General features: G+C 43.3%; 1 protein-coding gene and 1 long non-coding RNA gene across 2 annotated transcripts; both read left to right on the top strand.

Annotated features, from left to right (window-relative positions):
- The first annotated feature begins 2,431 nt into the window (after positions 1-2,431).
- LOC135555100 (uncharacterized) lies at positions 2,432-3,834 on the top strand. Its single transcript, XR_010457825.1, has 3 exons — positions 2,432-2,478; positions 2,658-2,679; positions 2,786-3,834. It is a non-coding gene; the product is annotated as an uncharacterized LOC135555100 (long non-coding RNA).
- A 1,597-nt stretch (positions 3,835-5,431) lies between these two features.
- On the top strand, positions 5,432-9,882 carry LOC135556254 (growth arrest and DNA damage-inducible protein GADD45 alpha-like). The gene is made up of 4 exons (XM_064989297.1): positions 5,432-5,689; positions 5,920-6,021; positions 6,265-6,478; positions 7,675-9,882. The coding sequence occupies exons 1-4, from the start codon at positions 5,640-5,642 to the stop codon at positions 7,780-7,782; spliced, it is 474 nt and encodes a 157-aa protein (XP_064845369.1). The 5' UTR covers positions 5,432-5,639; the 3' UTR covers positions 7,783-9,882.
- Positions 9,883-24,162: the final 14,280 nt, after the last annotated feature.

A 24,162-nucleotide genomic window follows, 5' to 3' on the forward strand; every position in this document is an offset into this window, starting at 1 on the left:
TTAACATAATATGTCCAGTAGTCACAAAACATCTTCCTCGGTACGTGTGGTGTGGTGTCCTCTACCTATTAGGGTAGGGGCCTCTGAGCCTTCACTGCCTCCTGAACCATATCGTCCCTGAGAGTTCCTCATCAGCAGCTCTGCCATGTCTGAACCAACAATACGCTGAATGAATCCATGGAGATTTTAAAAAAGGGTAATGTTAGAATGAGTTTGTGGGTGGGCACAGCGCTTCACAGATAATGCTGATAATCCAACTTCCACAGACTGGGATAACAATAGTTTATTGTTGCGTGTAGTTTGGACGATCTTGGCCAATTTGTGATTTTTCAAAAGCAATAAGAGTAAGGGGTTTCACCTAATATAAGAGCTGAACAGCAGTACAAGTAGATTCCAAAGGAGGCCGGCAGAGCCCTTGTCATGCAGGCTTCTGCCCTCTGGTGGGCAAAACACATGGCATCTACTTTGTGCAGGTCTTCCCTTTAAAGGAGAAGAAACTCAAATTAAAAGTAATGCACAGATAAGACTCATAAACCACGCTTCTACCCAGTTAGGTAAAGTCATACCGTATAATTTTTTTTTGACATGGTGAGATCTTTTTGTGTCTGTAATATTAATTATGAAAGAAATGGTGGTGGAAACGCCTTTATGGGAAAATATTCATATAATAACCATCATGCCGAAGTAAACTTGGAGTCACAAGGATATGGTGTGTGGTCTTCCCACTATGACTCGGGAAACCATAGTTTATTAGGCTACAGATTAAATAAATGATGGGGAACTTCACAGGGTGTTGAAAGTACACAGTGATCTCCTTTCCAATAGATATCGACGGTCTTATTCTGGTGACATGATGATTGAAGCTTGACTGCCGTTTTGTAAATAAAAATAATCTTGCTCTTCTCCATAATAATTTCATCATGTCGACTAGCCTAGCCTCGCCGTTTGTGCGGGATGTTGGCTAGAGCACACTTGCAAAGACCAGAGTAGGCACATTTGCTATTTAACACAACAGTTTTTGTGACAAAACTATCGGTAGAGTTGAAAATGCGATGGAAACACTTTGAATATTTATTAAAACATAAGCGAAAAAAGTACATGTGTCGTACAATACATCATCACGCAATGCAATTAATAACAGCAATTAGAAACACGCCACTAGTGGGAAAATACTTTATGCAGATTTTAGAATATTTGCATGAAAACCTGTCGCCAATTGGATGGAAACCTAAATTTGCTACTGACACAATTATGACAGTAAACTGTCATGTTTTCCATGCGTTTTAAGTGCCTGTTTTTAGTGTCTCTAGAACAGTTTTGTGAGTTGTGGGGAAACAATTTTTTGTTGTTGTGAGTAGTTATTTGGTCAGTGTTTTCTACTTTGCATGCATGACCAATACATAAACACATACAACGTAGTATGCAAGTGCATATCGGGTTTGGGACTGTAAAATACCTAGCCAGCGGCCCAGAAAATTATCTCATGTCCCGCTGCTCCCGTTTCCCCCAGAATTATCTGCAGACAAAAAAAACAGACAGCCTCTCAGTAACACAACAACATAAACGTCTAACACGCCAGCTCAATGTTGATAAGAACAGCTCAATAGCTCCTCCAATCCAAACGAATCAGTCTGGATGCCTACTGTATTCACTATAATGATTACGACTCCTTCCTCATAACCTGCTAATTCAACACAACAATTCTGCCCCAAAGATATACCCTACTTCATACTAATACTTTCCTACTTTTTTTAACCTAAACTGTACCTCCAGACTGTGTAGTTCCACCTTCCCTGGGTCTCCCTGCATGGCCAGACCTGGACTGACCCGGATCAACTGTCCTGCTGGACCAAAGCTGTCCAGAGCAGTGATGCCAATTTAGCAATTATGTTGCTAGATTTATTAACTTTTCAGACTACCCTGGCAACTTGTTTTTCAAACAGCACCACAGCAAGAAATTTAGCTACTTTAAAAATGTATTTGGAACTTTTAACAACATTTGAAATGCTAAAATGCACGCATTTTCCCTCTAAATAACACAAAAACTATTTTTTTCTGTCACACACTCAGTCACAACACGCGTGCCTGTCTGCAAAAGTGCATTGCGAGTGACGTCAGCAGCAGGCCAGCAGCAATTTCAGCAAATTGCAAATCATTGTTGGCTGACTGCAGCAGTAGTGGTAGCACGAGTTCGACGGGCCAAACCCAATTAATATAGTTGGTCACGAATGTTTAATCTTGAATAGAACTTACTAAATCAATCAGCATGTTTCAATCAAAATTGTACAGAAAAGAGTGGGAGACTGTACCTGAACAAATGTCAAATCATATTTATTGCAGAGATGGCAAGTCAATTTGAGTAACGTTATCGTGTATTCTACGTAATTACGCAGTTTTACGTTATCACGCAATGACATCACAAAGTCATTTAGCAACTTCCCCTGAAAATGAGTTGGCAACACTGGTCCAGAGCACGAGGTAAAGTGTATTTTAGAGGGGCAGTTGCCTTAGGAACTGCTGCATGCTCTAAGGAGAGAATATGCAGTATTATCATAATTAATATTATCACCTTCATGGGGGATATTGAAAGTGCTGTATTGAGTGTTCATTAGACTTGAGGATGACCTGTTAACATCATTGTGCTCTTTTGTTTTTAGTGGTATACAGCCCTACAGCTAAGTAAGTGTAAACCATTATGTGACCCCTGTTTCTAAGAGACAAACCTACAATATTTGGGTGGAGATGACATGTAACTCAAGGCTTACCTGTGTCTGCTGTGCTCCAGGTGGCTTGTGGGGCAGGTTCAGTCTGTTCAGCACTGTTGATGTACTGGCTCAGCTCATAGCTACTGGAGGACAGGCCTGGTGCCTTGAAACTTGCCAGAGTCCCAGGATGTTTGCATAACAGGAGGTCTGGAGGACAAGACCAGCCAAACCAAGATAGGAGAATGAGTGCGGATGGAGAACATCATACAACCAAGTTCCTAAAATAAGTATTAAACAGAGTGGGCAAACAGCAACACAGATCTGTACAGTATCTTTGTCAGAAGAAATCCATAAAATTTATTGATCATAATATTTAAATGTTTACCTCTGTACCAGCCTCCCCATTATCTCTAGAACGACCTTAGCTTGTTTGATTGCCTTGTGGAGGGAATAGCTACACGGTCATGTTTCCGGTCATACAGCGTTCCTCATTGAGTTCCCTGAATTCCTATCAGACCTTGTAGTCATAGCAGATAATATTCTAATTTTTGGTGACTAATATTCACGTGGAAAAGTCCACAGACCCACTCCAAAAGGCTTTCGGAGCCATCATCGACTCGATGGGTTTTGTCCAGCATGTCTCTGGACCTACTCACTATCACAGTCATACTCTGGACCTAGTTTTGTCTCAAGGAATAAATGTTGTGGATCTTCATGTTTTTCCTCATAATCCTGGACTATCGGACCACCATTTTATTATGTTTGCAATAACTTTCCATTTCCATGTTTTTCTTTAAGTTTATGAGGATTGTCGGGATGGTCAGCACATGCCACGTTGTGTCAAACACTGTTGACTGAAAAATCATGCAGTGGAGAAAAGAAACAGCACTGCTGCCTTACATATAGCCGGGCTGGTATAATAAAACCTCCATATTGGGAAAGGAAAAAGTTAGAGGACTCCAACAGATGGGAGGCCCATATCACTAGTGTATTTTAAGGACACACATATCTATGAATCATCAGTTAGGCAATGTTTTAGATATTTCAAGATAGGCTTCCTCAATAAAAAATCTCTGGACAAGAAGCCTATAAATAGTATTCAAATAGGATATTCGACTCCTGCACTATTCTGCACACAACATCAAATAACTATAATGATACAAATTGTTAAATTCAAGTGAACAGAAACGTCCACACTACAACGATAACCACAATAACAGTAGAGAACGATAACGCTAGCGGTTTTTGGGATCACTTTTCAATAGTGCGTTCTATTGAAGCGTTCTAGGTTCTAGGTGCGTGAGGAATAGATGCTCGGAGGGGAGAGAATGTGAGGCAGAGCGCACGGTGAGCTTTCCTGAATAACTGGGCATGTGAGCATATTGGTGTCAGTCAACATTAATTATAGGACGGCTTGGGAGAGAGCACATCTCAGTATCACAAGACCATATTTCCCCATGTTATCTGTTAACGCTGATACATCCTGACAAAATATACCATATGAGTGACCTGCTAATGTAGCCTATCTTTCTGGACCTTGTAAACGGTCAATAGACACATAACTGATCCAAATGGTTGCATAAGCAGGCCTAGGCTGTATGCAGTTGTTCCGGCATGAAAGACGCATTCAAAACAGGACATTTGAGCTGTTATTCAAATTAGCCTATACATCACTGCACATAGGCCTAATCAACTGTGGAGCATTACGTGTCCGGGGACTGCAGAGTGCAGCCTGTAGGAACGCACAGATCTGACATTTCATCATCTTTTCACTTTTTTTCTTGCATTTTGACAGGTAAATGTTCATATTTATATTATAGCCCTAATATTAAGCTAATTAATGGCCTAATATCTACTTAATATTTAGCTTCTTACTACACATCTCTAGTCGCTCTCTTCCAGCTGTTCTCGTGTGACATAGGCTAGGGTATACGCAAGCCTCTCTGCCATTCCTCTTCTCTTGAAAAATCCAGGAAAGGCTATATATAGGCTAAAAACGCTATATGACATTTATTTTGAACATGTTTTATACTAGGCATAATAGCCAATTCGAGGAGAGAAGGATGCTTGCTCTTGTTAACAGTGGAATGTAAAATATGCCTACAGCATAGGACAAATTAATTGTCGGGGAAAGTTGAGGAGAGAGTGCATTGACATAATTTTGACCGGTGATCATAACATTGTTGCATGTATTGCGAATGGTTGCACCGGACAGACACAAATAAGATTCAAAATAATTGACAAACATAAGAAAAATGGAAATCACTTGAAAGCCACTTGACAACAAGGCGAGCAATGACATGCTGTAAATACACAGGCTAAACCGTGTTTGTTGTTGATACATTTAAATATGAGTTTCAATATTATTTTTCATTACATGTACATTGAAGTGTTATTAGCACACCCTGAAAGACCAGATAGCTGTGTTACCACCATATTAATAGGCCTAGAGGATGTATTGGACCAGTTGATAGACAGGTGTACAAAATAACCTTACACTTTCCTCTAGAGTGGATGTTTGCCAACAAGTAATTGTCATGTATATTTTATCGTTATAGTAATCGTTCTTGGTGTGGATAGCCTACCATGTAAGCACGGAAATACAGTGAGCCAATGATCATTATAACTTTACTATTTTCGCCACCAGGTGTCGCAGTGTACATCTCTAGTTTAATGACGTGGTGATACGTTGCGGGGCGCTGAGCATTCGCGGGAACCACTTTAAGCATTAGCATGTGACCAATGGGATTGGATATGCAAATATGAGGCGCTCGAACTCCTGTTTCCGCGTTAAATTCGGGGATTGGCAAAGGTGAGAGGAGAGTCAGATGCACAAAGACGAGACGTGCAGACACACACGGACACTAATTTGACTGGGACGTTACTGGAGGGACCATCAGTGAATATTCTGATTTCCACGTGGATAATTTTCCTATGTGCAATATGACTTTTGAGGAAACCAGTGGAGAAAACTCTATAGAAAGGTAAGATTATTTTTGCAACTTGTTGAATTTGTCACTGCTTGATCACTAACTGTCAAACTCGTCTCCCTGTATGCACGAGTTTGCCTGAGCATGTCCAATCTAATTTAGCTAACTAGTTAGCAAGTTACAGTAACCTATATAGTTACTTTCTATATTGATGCAAGCTGACTAAATAACAATAAAGTCGTATACTTGTCTCAGTATGGTTACCTATTGTTTTGCACCCACAGGATGGATTCGGTGTCTAAAGCATTGGAGGAGGTTATCACCTCCGCGTTACCCCAAGGTTGCGTCACTGTAGGAGTCTACGAGGCAGCAAAGTCACTCAATGTGTAAGTGAAGCACGTTGCAAGAGATTATTAGTTACAGGCATAACGTGAACGTGAACTACTATCCAAAAAGACCTATATTCTTAAACGACTAAATACGAGTGAATGAAGTAGCTAAATTGTTTTTCAATAGATTATTCTTAAGTTATTAAGCAGTAATACATCTACTCTGAAATAAATTCATGACTCTATTACTGTAATGTTACTTGATTAGCTAGCTAATTGTATTGACATTTAATTCACCAGGGACCCGGATAATGTGGTACTGTGCCTCCTGGCCACAGATGAGGAGCAGGTCGTGGACGTGGCTTTACAGATCCACTTCACCCTGATTCAGGCTTTCTGCTGCGAGAACGACATCAACATCCTGCGGGTCAGCAACATGAGGCGCCTCGCTGAGATACTTGGAGGAGTGAAGCCTGGAGAAGAGCCCATGGACCTGCACTGTGTACTAGTTACTGTACGTTTCATTACATTGTTCCTACTTCCATATCCCTGGCTTTTCATCTACTTAACAGTGCTGGACTTTGATATTAGTTCCTCAGGTGGGGTCTCTGCCGGTGTGGTTCATTATACCAGCTAGTCTATAATAAAATGTTTCATGGTTGCTAAAGATTTGCAGTTCAGGAGCTTTGAGTACAGCATGAAAGGACTAGCCCTAGATGGATGCAAATACTTGATTTTAACAGCCACCACATCTGGCTTGGTAGTTATATCTTCATTCATTGCTCGGCTCTTTGAAGGTTGATCCAGCTGACTGCAGCCGCATGATCTGCAGTGTGTCTGTGATGTGGCTTTCCTAGTAGTCTGACGTAGCCTACGCTGGCTGCAGTACTGCGAGTGATCTGACTCCAGTTACTAGGGCTGCGTCCAAATGGCACCCTATTCCCTACATAGTGCACTACATAGTTCAGGGGTAGGCAACCCTGTTCCTGGATTGCCGCAGGTACTGCGGGATTTTGTTCCAACTAGGCACCACACGTGACCAACTGAGCTAATTGATCAGTTCAGTGATTACCTAAGTTCAGCACCTCGTCTTCCAGGTCAGATAAACCAAAAACCTGAAGTGCCTGCGGCACCCCAGGACCAGGGTTGCCTACCCGTTATATCGAGAAAAGGGTGCCATTTGCGACGTAACCTAGACGTTTGTGGCCGAGTTAGCGTAGCGATGTGTACTCTTAACTGCTCTTCCTGTGAGCCGCTAGTACTTTTTCAAACCCACTTTCCAGGAAATAAAGCTTAGCTCATAGGAGAAAGAGGATGAATGATGGCACATTTACAGAGAGACTCTTAGAATGCAGAAGTCAGCACAGAGACATTATTATGCCCTGCTCATACACTTCCTTAGTAGTGATCTGATCTGTGAGGCCCACTATCAGGTCATACCTCACGCTGCAGAGAACCCTTATCTGATTATGGTTGTTAAATTGTGTATCCTTCTATTTGATGCATATGTTTAGAAAGCACAGCAATAGGCTAGATGTGTGGTTATTTACTGTGCACGCAGTTATAATTACCGCACTTGTATAGAACCCTCAGGCCTAACTGATTAGGACTGTTCTACATTTCTAAGACCTACTTGTCTGTATTTTAATGTATACGTTTACAGAAAGCAGCATTGGCCTAACTGTTTTTGTTTTCCATTTCTTTTCACAGAAGTCAAGCACGTGCAAGGACCCAGCTCTGAGCAAAGTGAATCGCTTCTGTAGAGACAGTCGAATACTGGACCAGTGGGTCCCCATCATCAACTTACCTGACCGATGAACAAGCAGCATGGACTCCACGTGACCACGCAGTACACTTTATATTGAAGCACAGCACACTGCACTAGATCTGTGTAATAATGCCTTGGTTGGAACTCATGCACAAACCTCATTCAACAGAGGGAAGGAGAACAAGAGAACCTGCTGGATCAGTGTGGATTTTATGCTGAGGATTTCAGCTGAGGTAGAGGGATTTAGCATTCTGGATTCCAGGACTGCCAAGGTAACAATGTTATGACTAATGCGGAGGTAGCTATTGGTCGTTGGCATGACTTGATCCTCATGCCCAGGCGCTGCCATTACAGGAAGCTGACTCATGTAAGCACACAGCAGAGCAGACATACACACGTAGTGGTGAGCAGAGCAGAGTGCACAAGGCAGCAGGGGATTGGAATCTCCTGGATGCTCAAAGGACTGACTCCAAGGACCATACTCAAGGACTGAACTAAACCAAACTAGAGTTTTCTGAACTGGACAGGAGTAGTCTGGACTAGTCTGGGACTACAGGATGGATAATGCCTCAAGGAAAGTGGATCAAATTTCCATGTGGGATACTCTGCATGTTAAAGGTGTATGCAATTTTATCAGTAACTTACTGTATTATTCAACATTATGATACTATATAAACTGAATATAGTACATTACCATAGAATGCACAGTAAAATGCCATATTTGTTTTACAGCACACGCAGACCTTTCTGTAATTTCAACAGTAAATGTGTTTTACAGTATTCATATTGTGCATTGTGAGAAGTTGTGGATGGGAAAAGAGTCTCTGGCTCATTAACATATTATGGTGTGCCTTTTAAGAGGCTATATTTGTTGCACCCGTGGTGAGAATGCTGAGCCCACAAAGAATACAGTAATATACTGTATTTTAGGGATTCTACAAACCTTATCCTGAAACTCTACAGTAGCCAATTGCTGCCAGTCATATACTGTAATTCAGAATACAGTAACAATACCGCATTTTTGGAGCGCCAAAAAACGTTGGAACACTCATTAACATGTGTTGATGCGTGTTTTGTAAGAGGCTATATTTGTTGCACCCGTTAGTGAGAGTACCAATTTACGTGATACAGTATGTGGTAGTGGTTCCCTGACAATGCAATGTATATAGGGGACTGATCAGAGTGTCAGCAAGTCTCAAACCTTTAGTAGTTGAGTGGCGATCTATTTTGATCTGTTTTGCCCTTTAGTCACTGTCAGTTTAGAAGCCTTTGTTAAAGCCTAAAGTGCAAGTGATATAAAACAGCTAGTATTCATTAATATGCTGTAATATGCAAATGCCAACCTGCTTTCTCTAATCCCTTGTAATTACAGTAAAATACTGTATTTTCTTACAGTTTAGTTACTGTGTTTCATTGCTCTGACATCAAGTTACCATGAATATCTCTATTGTATTGGCACTATCCAGAGATTGTCAACGACATATCATAAGATGTCTTGTTGAAATTATAATTATTTTGAGAGACCAATGTATCTTTAACTACAACATTTTCAGTAATGGTTAACAAAAAAAAATGTTTTACTTGCTATGACTGATGTGTATTATTTATTTTTTTAATCAACCTTGGTTGAATGCACTGACTAAGTTGCTAAGGACAAGAGTACCTGCTAAATTACCAAAATGCTAAAATTAAAACATTTGCAAAGAACACTGGGTAATGTGTCGCTGCATGGGGAATTCCAGTAATATACTCTAAATTAGATTACAGTAACATTTTGGTACTGCAAAATCTATTACCATAATGTATTACAGTAGTTGTACTGTAAAATAAATTACAGTAAATTATTGGCCAATTTCTGCCAGTAAGTTAGTGTACATTGTACAGGAAATGTTTTAGTGTGGAAAAAATACATCACAACTGTAATTTATATGATCTTGATTATTTCTGAAATTGTTATTTTAAGAATTATTTAAATTAAGAGGGAAGGTCTTGTTTAGGTCATTGTCAGCACAAACCAATGTATTGACTTAAACATTAACTTTGTTGTTTTGTTTAATTCAATGTTTATGTTAATTTAATGAATTGATGTCGCAATGTTCATCAATAGCTACCTTTGCAGAGAAATAAACAAAACTGAACTAAACATTTAATTGCTTTGCTTTTTTGGATTTTATGCAGTGAGTTATGAGCATCACTCAGCGGGTTTCTGAGTTACCTGTTAGGGACACATGAGTCCGGACTTATAATGCTTCTCTGTAAAGGCAGTGGAAATCAGGGCCAAATCAGGGCCCCCCTTAGCTGCAGGTGTTGACTAACAGACTCAGTTCAGGGGAATGGCATGCAACGCTTTCAAGTGACCTCGCATATTCAGCTGAGTAGAAAAAGGATCGAGGATGTGTGCACGGTTTAACCTGGTGCAAAAAGCTAGCACTTAGTTTAGCTTATATTTATAATGAAACATGCACCATGTCTTAACAATACAATGCATCCCTCCATTGACACCAGTGGTAAACACTACAGTGTGTCTGTTATTAAAAGCCCTTGTAACAACCGCTCCACACTCTGCGCTCACATCTTAACAAAACATATCATTAACCATCACTCACGAGGGAGAAGGAGAATTCCCATACATGTAGCTTCCTTCTGTGAACAGCAGCATCCATGTGTGTGATCACAATGACAGCCCTTGCTGTCACTGGGCCTTCTATTCAAACACACAAGGGGATAAACAACAGTCCCCTGACAGGGCCAAAAACAGCCAGAGAGGAAAAAATATATATATTACTAGCCAGCACACTCAGAGGACACCAGAACTTAATATGTATGTGTGTGTGTGGAGCAGAGCAGAGCAGAGGGACAAAGCCCTCAAAGAGCAGCTGATGAAACAATGAGTGTGTGACTATGAATCAAGGCTCATTTAGACTCAGAGTGAGACTACGGGAGGGTACTACTGACTTCATAATAGCTATAAATAGACCCTATGAATGGAGGTGATGCAGTCACAGTGACGCACTGATAGGAATAATAGTGTTATTATTTAGAAAGCAACACAAGCGGAGCTGGCTGTTAACCAGAGCTGGCTGTTAACCCTCTTTTGTCATGCAGGCCTGAAATACGGCTGTTCAATGATGCATGTGTGTAACTTAGCTTTCACAGCCTTACCAGTTGGGGGGGGGGGATAGAGTGAGTGAGAATAGAGGAGAGTTGCAGGTCTGTCCTGCTAGCCCTATGTGGAATGGAATGCAGGGGTGTATGAATAGGGTGGCTACTACCTTCTCCAGAGGTAGCGATCTAGTGGTTTTACAGGAGTTAAAATACTGCAAGTCAGGAACGGTGCGTCAGTCAGGTGGGTGACTGGAGGTTAGGAGAAGGCCAGTACACTGCAACCTCACTCCTCTGAACTTAAACTCCTATTTTCCATTTCCACAAGAGTCATGGAAAATAGCTGGGCTGGGGGTACCACCAGTGAAAGTCAACACATGACACTGATGACGGGAATTCAGCAGGGAGGAGCAAGCAACGACAAATGAACAGAACAGAACCCTACTATCATTTTCTGATGAACTCTGAATGCACGGTTTATGCAGGTTTTCACTATGGATCTGTAGGCCTAAATTGCAATGCCAAAAGAATAGAAACATTTGATAAAGACACTGATCTGTAGAGTTGGGAATTGCCAGGGACCTCACAATATGATATTATCACAATACTTAGGTGCCTATATGGTATGTATTGCAATTATATACGTATGACAATTCATTGCGATTCTATATGTATTGCGATTTGATACTGAGATTTACATTGCAATTTGATGTACCAAACATATTGCTCACTACAGTATATGCCTGCTACAGGGGGAACAAGAGAGAGCCATGAGAAAACTAGTTTTGATCAGTCATGGAAATAAAAATGTCTCACCGTTTAAGCAATGGTAGGAGAAATACCAGAGTTTTGGTACAATTACAGTCATCTAGCGCTAGCTAACGTTAACTACCTAGCAACCAAAAAAGTAGTGGGATAATTAAGAACAGTATCTTGCAGGATTCAGTAGTTCTAATGGAATCCAGAAAGAACAAAACCCTGTCTTCAAACATCTACATCAAAAGGTGCAGAGTTTGGGCAAAGAGACAAAACATGCACATCAAATTAAGATGGAAAATCACTTTTTGTGCAGTATTAATTTACCATCGTTACAAACCACTTAATATAATTGCAGTATTGTACATACAGTAGGCTGGTCATCTAGGTACCTGTAGACTTTCCATCACCAGGAAGAAAAACAATGCACAATACAGTAATTGAGTACATTGTGACATCAAGTGGTTTGTGATGATGTGGCTCAGTTGGTAGAGCATGGCGCTTGCAACGCTAGGGTTGTGGCGTGGGTTCCTTTTCTACAGGGGACCAGTAAGAAAATGTATGCAGTCACTACTGAAAGTTGCTCTGAGTAAGAGCATCTACTAAAATGTAAAAGGAATGAATGGACCATTTCAGTTTACACATAGAAATAAGTTGTATTTGCAAAGTATTTCAAGAAGCTGGAAAACATATCAAGCAAGTATTATCAGATTAATTGTTTTGTACATATAAATGTCAGGTAGACACTCAAATACATTTAGTTTAATTGTTTTCACAAAAGTAGTGCACTGGCCCCTGACTAGCCCTGTATTAGCTATTTATTTTCTTTCTGCAAATTATTCTTTAACTTTTCTCCTTCCCTTCATCTATTCTGACTTGAAGGGGATTTAACAGGTGACATCAATAAGGGATCCTAGTTTTCACCTGGATTCACCTGGCCAGTCTATGTCATGGAAAGAGCAGGTGTTCCTAATGTTTTGTTCAGTCGTGGACAAAAGTTTTGAGAATTACACAAATATTACTTTTCAAAGTCTGCTGCCTCAATTGGTATGATGGCAATTTGCATATACTCCAGACTGTTATGAAGAATGATCAGATGAATTGCAAAGTCCCCCTTTGCCATGCAAATGAACTGAATCCCCAAAAACATTTCCACTGCATTTCAGCCCTGCCACAAAAGGACCAGCTGACATCATGTCAGTGATTCTCTCATTAACACAGGTGTGAGTGTTGACGAGGACAAGGCTGGAGATCACTCTGTCATGATGATTGAGTTCGAATAACAGACTGGAAGCTTCAAAAGGAGGGTGGTGCTTGGAATCATTGTTCTTCCTATGTCAACCACGGTTATCTACAAGGAAACACGTACCGTCATCATTGCTTTGCACAAAAAGGGCTTCACAGGCAAGGATATTGCTGCCAGTAATATTGCACCTAAATCAACCATTATCAGATCATCAAGAACTTCAAGGAGAGCGGTTCAATTGTTGTGAGGAAGGCTTCAGGGTGCCAAAGAAAGTCCAGCAAGCGCCAGGACCGGCTCCTAAAGTTGATTCAGCTGCGGGATCGGGGCACTACCAGTATAGAGCTTGCTCAGGAATGGCAGCAGGCAGGTGTGAGTGCATCTGCACGCACAGTGAGGCAAATACTTTTGTAGGATGGCCTGGTGTCAAGAAGGGCAGCAAAGAAGCCACTTATCTCCAGGAAAAACATCAGATACAGACTGATATCCTGCAAAAGGTACAGGGATTGGACTGCTGAGGACTGGGGTAAAGTAATTTTCTCTGATGAATCCCCTTTCTGATTGTTTGGGCCTTCCGGAAAAAAGCTTGCCCGGAGAAGACAAGGTGAGAAGACAAGGTCAGTCCTGTGTCATGCCAACAGTAAAGCATCCTGAGACCATTAATGTGTGGGGTTGCTTCTCAGCCAAGGGAGTGGGCTCACTCACAATTTTGCTAAGAACACAGCCATGAATAAAGAATGGTACCAACACATCCTCCGAGAGCAACTCCCAACTATCCAGGAACAGTTTGGTGATGAACAATGCCTTTTCCAGCATGATGGAGCACCTTGCCATAAGGCAAAAGTGATAACTAAGTGGCTCAGGGAACAAAACTGTCAGGACCCAGTTACGAACCAACTGAGCCACGAATAGTCAGCAGAACCCAGAAGATGAGGCAGACACAGCAGTACTTAAGACGGTGTATTTAATAAAGTAAAAAGGAGAAGTCCTTCAATACAAAATGGCAAATCCAAAAGGTGGTAGGTATAGCACAAAAAAGCCTCAAGAGATACTCAAAAAACAAAAACAGCGTCCACCGGAATCGACAAGAATACACAGAACACTAGGGCTGGGTGCTAACATACAAACACAGAGCACAGAACTGAGGGAAACAAAGGGTTTAAATACAATCAGGGGAAACGAGGCACAGGTGCAAATAATAATGGGGATCAACGGAAAAAACATAAGGTCAAAAAGCACAATGGGGGCATCTAGTGACCAAAACCCGGAACAACCCTGGCCAAATCCTGACAGAATCCCCCCCCCTAGGAACGGCTCCTGACGTTCCTACCAGCTCTCTCAGGGTGGAGGGCCCTGAACTGACGAATGAGGTCAGGGTCCAGGATGTCTTTGGCAGGAACCCAGGAGCGCTCCTCGGGACCGTAGCCTTCCCAGTCCACCAGATACTGCCAGGACCGCTGCACCCGGCGGGAATCCAGTATCCGATGGACGGTATAAGCCGGCTGGCCTCCAATGACACGAGGCGGAGGGGGAGGTCTGTCTGCCGGGACAAGGGGAGAAAAAACAACAGGTTTTAACAATGAAATGTGGGATTAATCTTAAGGGCTCTGGGTAAGTGTAGGCGATAAGAAACTGGGTTAACTCTCCTGGCAACCTTGAAGGGACCGATGTATTTCTGGGACAGCTTGCGAGACTCCACCCGTAGTGGTAAGTCTCTTGTGGAGAGCCAGACTCTCTGGCCGGGGCGCAGGATAGGCCCGGGACGGCGACGTCTGTTGGCTTGTTGTTGGTACCTCTGTGAGGAACGCATAAGATTAAGACGGGTCTTCCTCCACATAAGCCGACAGCGTCTGACGAACTTCAAGGCTGAAGGCACTCTGACTTCTGCCTCCTGGTCCGGGAACAATGGAGGAGCATAGCCAAACTGACACTCGTGCGGGGACATACCAGTGGAGGAGGAGCGCAAGGTGTTGTGCGCGTATTCGGCCCAAACAATAAAGGATGACCATGTGGACGGGTTGTCACGAGTCATACATCGGAGGGTGGTTTCCAGCTCTTGATTCATCCTCTCTGTTTGGCCGTTGGACTCCGGATGGTACCCTGAAGATAGACTGGCGGAAGCCCCCATGAGTTGGCAGAAGGCCTTCCAAAACCTTGAGGCGAACTGGGGACCTCTGTCAGAAACCATATCTTGAGGAATGCCGAAGACTCGGAACACATGATTAATTACCAACTCAGCCGTTTCCTTGGCAGAAGGTAACTTAGTCAGAGGGACAAACCTGGCCGCCTTTGAAAACCTGTCGATTATGACTAGGATAGTAGTATTGCCATGGGATGGAGGAAGTCCAGTAATAAAGTCCAATGAGATATGGGACCAGGGTCTGTGGGGAACAGGTAAAGGGTGAAGGAGTCCTTGATGGCGGAGGTGAGAAGATTTGCCCTGGCAGCACACGGGGCAGGCATTGACGAAAGTGGCAACGTCTTCTCTTATGGTAGGCCACCAGAACTTACGCTGGATGAACTCCAAGGTGCGACCTACGCCCGGATGACAGGTGAGGCGAGAGGAGTGCCCCCACAGAAGGACCTGAGTCCTCACTGCCTTGGGGACAAACAACCGATTGGCAGGACCTCCTTTCGGGTCCGGTTCGCTAGCTTGAGCACGTCTCACGGTATCCTCAACTTGCCACGAGATCGGAGCCACAATCTTAGCAGCAGGAAGGACAGGCATGTCCGTGTCATCTCGAATGCCAGGAGCGTAGACTCGGGACAGGGCATCCGGTTTGAGATTCTTCGACCCGGGCCGATAGGTGAGGATAAACTGGAATCGATTGAAGAAAAGAGACCATCTAGCTTGTCTAGAGTTCAACCGCTTCGCTTGCTGGATATACTCCAGATTTTTGTGGTCCGTAAGCACTTGAAACGGGTGAGAAGCCCCCTCGACCCAGTGTCTCCATTCCTTCAATGCCATCTTAACCGCTAGGAGTTCACGATCCCCCACATCGTAGTTCCTCTCAGTCGGGGTAAGCCGGTGTGAGAAGAAAGCGCACGGATGAAGCTTCTTGTCTTCACCCCTCTGAGACAGGATAGCTCCAACACCAACCTCTGATGCGTCTACCTCCACCACAAATGGTTCATCCGTAGTCGGTAGTATCAGGATGGGAGCAGAGAGAACGCGCTGCTTGAGTCCTTGGAAGGCCGTCTCAGCTTCTCTTCCCCACAAAAACCTTGCATTGCCACCCTTGGTTAACCTCTTACACTTATGGTGGCGCTATTTCATTTTTGGAAGAAAAACGTTCCCGTTTTAAACAAGATATTTTGTCACAAAAAGATGCTCGACTATGCATATAATTGCTACTGTTCGAAAGAAAACACTCTGACGTGTCCAGAAATACAAATATCTTCTCTGTGCGTGCCCTTTAACGTGAGCTTCAGGCAAAACCAAGATGACTTGGCATCCAGGAAATGACAAGGATTTTTGAGGCTCTGTCTTTCATGATCTCCTTATATGGCTGTGAACGCAAGAGGAATGAGTCTGCCCTTTCTGTCGTTTCCCCAAGGTGTCTGCAGCATTGTGACGTATTTGTAGGCAGATCGTTGGAAGATTGACCATAAGAGACCACATTTACCACGTGTCCGCCCGGTGTCCTGCGCCGAAATTGGTGCGCAAAAGTCACCTGCCAGTATTTTTCCATGGGGCACAGAGAGAGAAGCAAGCTTCCAAGAACTGCATGTCAATGAAGAGATATGTGAAAAAACACCTTGAGGATTGATTCCAAACAACGTTTGCCATGTTTCGGTCGATATTATGTAGTTAATCCGGAAAAAGTTTCACGTTGTAGGTGACTGCATTTTCGGTTCGTTTCGGTAGCCAGGCGCAATGTAGAAAACGGAACGATTTCTCCTACACACAGACGCTTTCAGGAAACACTGCGCATTTGGTATGTGGCTGGGAGTCTCCTCATTGAAAACATCAGAAGCTCTTCAAAGGTAAATGATTTTATTTATTTGGTTATCTGGCTTTTGTGAAAATGTTGCGTGCTACATGCTACACAAAATGCTATGCTAGCTTTGCATACTCTTACACAAATTAGTCAATTTCTATGGTTCAAAAGCATATTTTGAAAATCTGAGATGACAGTGTTGTTAAGAAAAGGCTAAGCTTGAGAGCAAACGCATTATTTTAATTTTATTTGCGATTTTCAGAAATCGTTAACGTTGCGTTATGCTAATGAGCCTGAGGCTTAGTCACAATCCTGGATCCGGGATGGGGAGTTTCAAGAGGTTAAAGCTGAGAGAGGGGCTGCCACCAAGCTGAAGTTCTTGATGAACTTGCGGTAAAAGTTTGTGAAGCCCAGGAAACGCTGAACTTCCTTAACGGATTTGGGGGTGGGCCAATCCGCTACCGCCCCTACCTTCCTGGGGTCCATTTGGACTCGACCGGGTTTCACTACAAATCCCAGGAATTGTACTCGGGATGAATGGAATTCACATTTTTCCGGCTTAACGTACAGATGGCTGTCTAGGAGGCGTTTGAGTACTTGTCTGACATGCTTAGTGTGTTCTTGAAGGGAGCTCGAAAAGATGAGGATGTCATCCAGGTAAACGAACACAAATATGTTAAGCATATCCCTAAGCACATCGTTTATGAGCGCTTGGAACACCGCTGGGGCGTTGGTCAGGCCGAAGGGCATCACCAAGTATTCATAGTGACCAGTAGGCGTGTTGAAAGCGGTCTTCCACTCGTCACCAGGTCTGATCCGCACAAGATGGTATGCGTTCCGCAGGTCAAGCTTAGTGAAAACAACTGCTTCCTGGAGCAGCTCGAAGGCTGTGGCCATAAGGGGTAGCGGGTAACGGTTACGGACGGTTATGGCATTGAGTCCCCGGTAGTCGATGCAAGGACGTAATCCACCGTCTTTCTTGGCCACAAAGAAAAACCCTGCTCGACGCATGAGGCCTGCTTCCAGAGCGTCCTTGATGTAGGTATCCATAGCAGCTCGTTCGGGTGGAGATAGGGAAAAGATCCGACCCCTGGGGGGGCAAGTGCCCGGAAACAGGTCGATGGGGCAAACGTAAGGTCTATGGGGTGGTAGCATGGTGGCCCTCTGTTTGCTAAACACCAGTTTGAGGTCATGGTAACACTCGGGAACTCGGGTCAGGTCGATGGATTCTAAAGACTCGGGAGTAGAACTCGGAGAATTCTGGAAAATACAAGTAGCTTGGCACGTAGGACCCCATTGCTTGATAGTGCCCATAGACCAGTCGATGTGAGGGTTATGGCTGTGAAGCCAGGGGTATCCAAGGACGAGAGGGAACTCGGAACAGGAGATCAAATGAAAGTTCATCATTTCCTGGTGTTGTGAAACTGAAAGTCGCAAGGAGGTAGTGACATGAGTGACAAGTCCAGATCCCAAAGGGCTTCCATCCAATGTAGTAACCCTCATGGGGTCACTTAGAGGTTCAGAGGGAACGCCATTCTCCTTCGCCCAGACACCATCCATGAAGTTACCTGCGGCTCCAGAGTCTACCAAGGCTTGAAGGTGAAGCTTGTGGTTGTCCCAGGAGAGGGTGACTGGAATGAGCAGACGGGAGTTGGACGGATGGGAGGAGGTTATGTTTCCCGTTACAGTTCCCCCGGTCTGTACGGGACAGAGCGTTTCCCTGGAGCCCGGGACACGTGGAACGGAAATGGCCCGGTTTGCCGCAATATAGACAGCGTCGCTCCCTCATCCGGCGGTCTCTCTCAGCCTGGGAGATGCGTCCAATCTGCATGGGTTCCGGTGGAGCCAGCGAGGATAAAGGTGGGGACTCGGAGCTGGGACTGATAGGGGCTAGAGGTCTACGGTTGAGTTCTCTCTCTCTCAGACGCTGGTCAATGCGTGAGGCCAACTTGATCAGGGACTCGAGATTGTCCGGTGGTTCCCGAGTGGCCAGTTCATCTTGGATAGTGTCGGAAAGGCCTTTCAGAAAGCACACCGTGAGCGCCTCGTTGTTCCAACCACTCGCTGCTGCCACCGTGCGGAACTGGATGGCATAGTCCGTCACGCTGCGCCAACCTTGGTGGAGAGTCAGGAGCTGTTTGGCTGAGTCAGAACCACTGCTTGGGCCTTGAAACACTCGTTTGAATTCCTCAGCAAAGGCAGAGTAGCTGGCACAGCAGGAACTATGGGCATCCCACACAGCAGTAGCCCAGGCCAGGGCTTTTTCCGACAGCAGGGTGATGATATAAGCAATCTTAGACCGGTCGGTGGGAAACGACGAGGGTTGTAGCTCAAAGGAGAGAGAACATTGGGTGAGAAACCCTTTACAAGCACTTGGATCACCTAAGAACCTTTGGGGAGGTGGAAGACGAGGTTCAGCCAGGGGGTTAACTGCCATGGGTACGTGAATCTGAGGTACTGGGACGGGAACTGTTGCCGGGGTAAGACGATCCGATCATTTTTGGCTCTGTGTTTCTGTCAGGACCCGGGTTACGAACCTGGGTCTCCGGAGTGAGAAACAGTCACTTAACCAACTGAGCCACGAATAGTCAGCAGAACCCAGAAGATGAGGCAGACACAGCAGTACTTAAGACAGTGTATTTAATAAAGTAAAAAGGAGAAGTCCTTCAATACAAAATGGCAAATCCAAAAGGTGGTAGGTATAGCACAAAAAAGCCTCAAGAGATACTCAAAAAACAAAAACAGAATTCCACAAGAGCGTCCACCGGAATCGACAAGAATACACAGAACACTAGGGCTGGGTGCTAACATACAAACACAGAGCACAGAACTGAGGGAAACAAAGGGCTTAAATACAATCAGTGGAAACGAGGCACAGGTGCAAATAATAATGGGGATCAAGGGAAAAAACACAAGGTCAAAAAGCACAATGGGGGCATCTAGTGACCAAAACCCGGAACAACCCTGGCCAAATCCTGACAAAAACATAGATATTTTGGGTCCATGGCCAGGAAACTCCCCAGACCTTAATCCTATTGCGAACTTGTGGTCAATCCTCAAGAGGCGGGTGGATAAACAAAACCCCACAAATTCTGACAAACTCCAAGCATTGATTATGCAAGAATGGTCTGCCATCAGTCAGGATGTGGCCCAGCATGCCAGGGCGGATTGCAGCGGTCTTGAAAAAGAAGGGTCAACACTGCAAATATTGACTCTTTGCATCAACTTCATGTAATTGTCAGTAAAAGCCTTTGACACTTGTGAAATGCTTGTAATTATACTTCAGTATTCCATAGTAACATCTGACAAAAATATCTAAAGACACTGAAGCAGCAAACTTTGTGTCATTCTCAAAACTTTAGGCCATGACTGTACACTCAGTGTATAGCGAATAGGTTGCTTATCCCAAAGTTCTCTCTGTCAAGGTAACACAATCACATCTCCACAAAGGCCCAGTATCATCCATCCTCAGATGGGAGAGTGGCGATTACATCCATGTGGTCCAAAAAATATAGCTAGAGCTAGTTTCTGCCTGTAACATTAAACCCTCAGAGAGAAGGAGAGCGAGAGAGACCACTCGTAGGCACAGGGAGCATTATTGTCGCTAGTGAAAGTCTACACACACCTTGCACAGTCTTCAGATTTTACTGTCCCAAAATGAAATCTGAAAAAGGGAATACAATCAATTTTTTCCTTATCGATATAAACAATCTTCTCCACATTTTCAAAGTGAAAGAAAAATTATAGAAGCGTTAAAAAATGTCTAATAATAAAAACAAACAGATGTCTTGATTGCGCATGTCTTCACACCACAGAGTTAATACTTTGTGAATCATTTTGAATATGATTCTACAAACTTTGCACGAAATCCTAAGGCAAGATTTATCCATTGTTTTTGGTATTAAAATGTGTTTAATTTCCCCGCATTTTTTAAAATTATATAGCAGAGTTTTTTTTTCAGAAGACTGGGGGTTTCCCTCTAACTCCTTACTTGGGGTTTGCTCCTTTCATATTTATTTTGATCCCTGCCAGTGACTAGCATACCTATAACATAGTGCCGCCACCACACTACTTGAAAATACAGAGGGTTTCACTCTGTGTTATGTTGTATTGGACCCAAACCGTTTTTTTATTCAGGCCATTTCTTTTCCATGTTGTCTTGAAGTATTAATAATAGCCTTGTTGCAAACAGTAATGGATGGTTTGGAGTGGATTTACTAACAAAGTTGGTAGAATCTTATTCAAAATTATTCACAGCTGTAATGGCTGCTTCCACCAAACATTAACCCTGGGGTGTGAAGACATATGCAATTATGATCTCTTTTTTAATGTTCTATAATTTTTCTTTCACTTTGAAAATTGTAGGTTGTGGAGTGGAATCCAATTTAATGAAGGTTTTGATATAATTTTAAGGCAGCAAAATGTGAAGGGCTGTGCAAGGGGTGTGTAGACTTTCACTTGGCACTGTAAAATAACAGCCCTGCTTTGACTTGGGGACAGAGAACAGCACAACAAAATACAGCAAAAATCTGAGCAAATGGGAAGGCTTACAGTTCGGTGATTGACCTGATACTAGATAAACGGGTTTGTCTATTAGTTGTGACAATTAAATAATCTATACTCTCAAGTTATCCTCTAAAATGTATCTTATCATTGTAATAAATGTATAGTTTTTTTACACACAAGCTATTTTTTTGTGCCAGGACAAGTATGTTTATAAATCACTCAAAAATCATCTAAATCATGTGTTTAAAGACCTTTATTAACATCTACAAATATAAGGCGTCAAAATTGGGAATCTAATGCAAAAATTACATGACACAGGAAAAATATCCACATGGACAATATGTACCAGAGATCAAATCCAGTATCGGTATTTGTCACAGAGAGAAAAAAAAAGTTTGCTTTAAAACTGTAAAATCCTTTTGTAACATGAATTGAGTCTGCAAAAATCAAATGGAACACCTACATCAAAATAACATATAGGGGAGAGCAAGGTAAGTTGTCAAACTGGTCATACCTCCAACGCTATCTAAAAAAATCAAATCGCTACTTTGTGTGACTACATGTTCTATGGTCAACTTCCTGTTCACATGTGGTGAAGGTCACTCTAATCTGAGGTGAGCACAAGTTTATTATTTTTCCCCTTCAAAAGTAAAAAATTGGCACTTTACATTTTATGCAATAAAACTTTGTTAGGTATGAATGTTAAAAATTATAATTTTGCACTGAGTAGAGGAGACAATAACGTGTCTTTTGATACCTTAGCTGCAGTCCTATGTTGAGCTAACCTTGAGATTTAGCCAACATTAGCACACGTCAGTTTGGGACAAGTTGTTTTAATGACTTTGGGGCAAGTCTTTACATGTGACAACTTGCCCCAGAAGACAGGCTCTGGCTTGTGTGTGTGTGGTGTGTGGTGTGTGCGCACCTGTATCTACTAACACACTACATGCCTACTATATGAGACAGTATATCCACACACACACACACAGTCATGAATTTAGTGTGGTGTTATGAATTGCAATGTGGCAACAATGATAGTAGACAGAGAGGTGGGCATAATAAGCCTGTAATGAGTATATAATTGCAATGAGGAAATGTGTTTTTGAAGGAAAGAAAAAAGGAAGGAAGGAAAGAAAGATGGTTAGAAATGATAAAAGACAGAATGGCAGCACACCACCTGACACAATGTTAAAGGCAGTGAGGCAGGTGAAGTATCAGAACAAATCAATCAGGAGTACAGCGAAGGCTTTTTTTACATCAATTACCGTAATCTGACTCTGTATTTTCAAAAGGTTACCAGAGAAGAAGGTGAAAGTCAGACAGCCATGCCAACAACAGTGGTTGGCTATTCAAAGCCACTGCAGTTTTTTTTCACCTGATTTGGAGATGCAGCTTGTTCAGTATATTACTAGGTCAGCTGACATTTATTTTGGTCTGTCGCCAAGTGAGGTCAGAAGACTTGCCTATTTGTTTGCTGTGACACACCAGCTGAAGATCGCGCCAATGTGGGCAGAAAAAGAAAAGACCAGCTTAGAATGGTTTACAGGCTTCTTAAAGCAGCACCCAGAGGTGTCATTGAGAAAGACAGAGGCAACTAGCCTTGACAGGGCAAGTAGCTTCAACAGAGAAAATGTTCATGCTTTCTTCGACAATGTAGCAGAAGTGCTACAGAGATATCAGTTTGGACCAGGAGACATATGGAATGTCGATGAAACTGGGGTGACCACTGTACATAAACCTGGCATAGTGGTGGGCAGACGTTGATTCAAACAATTAGGGTCACTGACCTCCGCTGAAAGGAGAACCCCCGTCACACTGGCCTGTGCTATCTCAGCCACAAGGAATAGTATACCTCCATATTTTATATTCCCCTGTGTCAACTTCCGCGATCATTTCCTGATCAACGGGCCACCTGGCAGCAAAGGAGGGGCAAATCTCTCTGGGTAGATGAAAGATGTGCACTTTGTTGACTTCCTGAAACATTTTGTCCAGCATACGAAATTCTCCAAGGAGAAGCCCCGTTTACTCCTTTTGGACAAAACCACGAGTCTCATCTGTCCATTGATGGACTCAATTATGGACTCAATTATCCCAACCCATTGCTCTCATCGGCTTCAACCCTTAGATAGGTCTGTCTACACTGCTTGTGATGCCGGATGAAGAACAATCCCGGGGAGACAATGTTACATTTATGACATATGGCAACCCCCTTGAACATTCAGGCTGGCTTTAGGGTGGCCGGGGTACAACCTTACAACAGGGATGTATTTATGGAAACCGAGTTTGCACCATCCTACGTTAAAGATGGCCCCATTCAGAACCCAACCCTACCAGGCCCCAGCCCCAACCCTGCCAGGCCCCAGCAACATTCCAGCCCTGCCAGGCCCCAGCAACATTCCAGCCCTGCCAGGCCCCAGCACTATTCTAGCCCTGCATAGCACGAGCTCAGACACACCCAGTTCTTATGCTAGCACCAGCTCACCCTTGCCCAGCAATGCCATTCCTGACAGCGGACTACCATCTCCAGAGGATATCCGGCCATATGCAAAAGCTGGCCCCCGAAAATCAGCTTTCAAAGGAAGAAAACAGCACAAAACAGCAATTCTAAATGACACCAGTAAAGCAGGTACTAGAAATGGAAAAGAATAAGGCACAATCTAGCAAAAGGCTGTTCTGAAGAAAGGGAAGCAAGGGGGAGGAGTCCAAATCTGGATCTGCAAAGAAAAAGGCAGCTAAAAAAAAGGAAAAAAAATCGTAGAAGAGTCATCAGATGAAGAGGAGTGATTCTGCCTCGTCTGTGTGGAGCCATTTTCAAACTGCCTTCCAAAGGAGACGTGGGTGAAGTGTGTGAGATGCAACAAATGGGCCCATGATGCTTTGCA

This window comes from Oncorhynchus masou, chromosome 15, assembly GCF_036934945.1.
Source record: "Oncorhynchus masou masou isolate Uvic2021 chromosome 15, UVic_Omas_1.1, whole genome shotgun sequence".
In the NCBI taxonomy this organism is placed as follows: domain Eukaryota; kingdom Metazoa; phylum Chordata; class Actinopteri; order Salmoniformes; family Salmonidae; genus Oncorhynchus; species Oncorhynchus masou.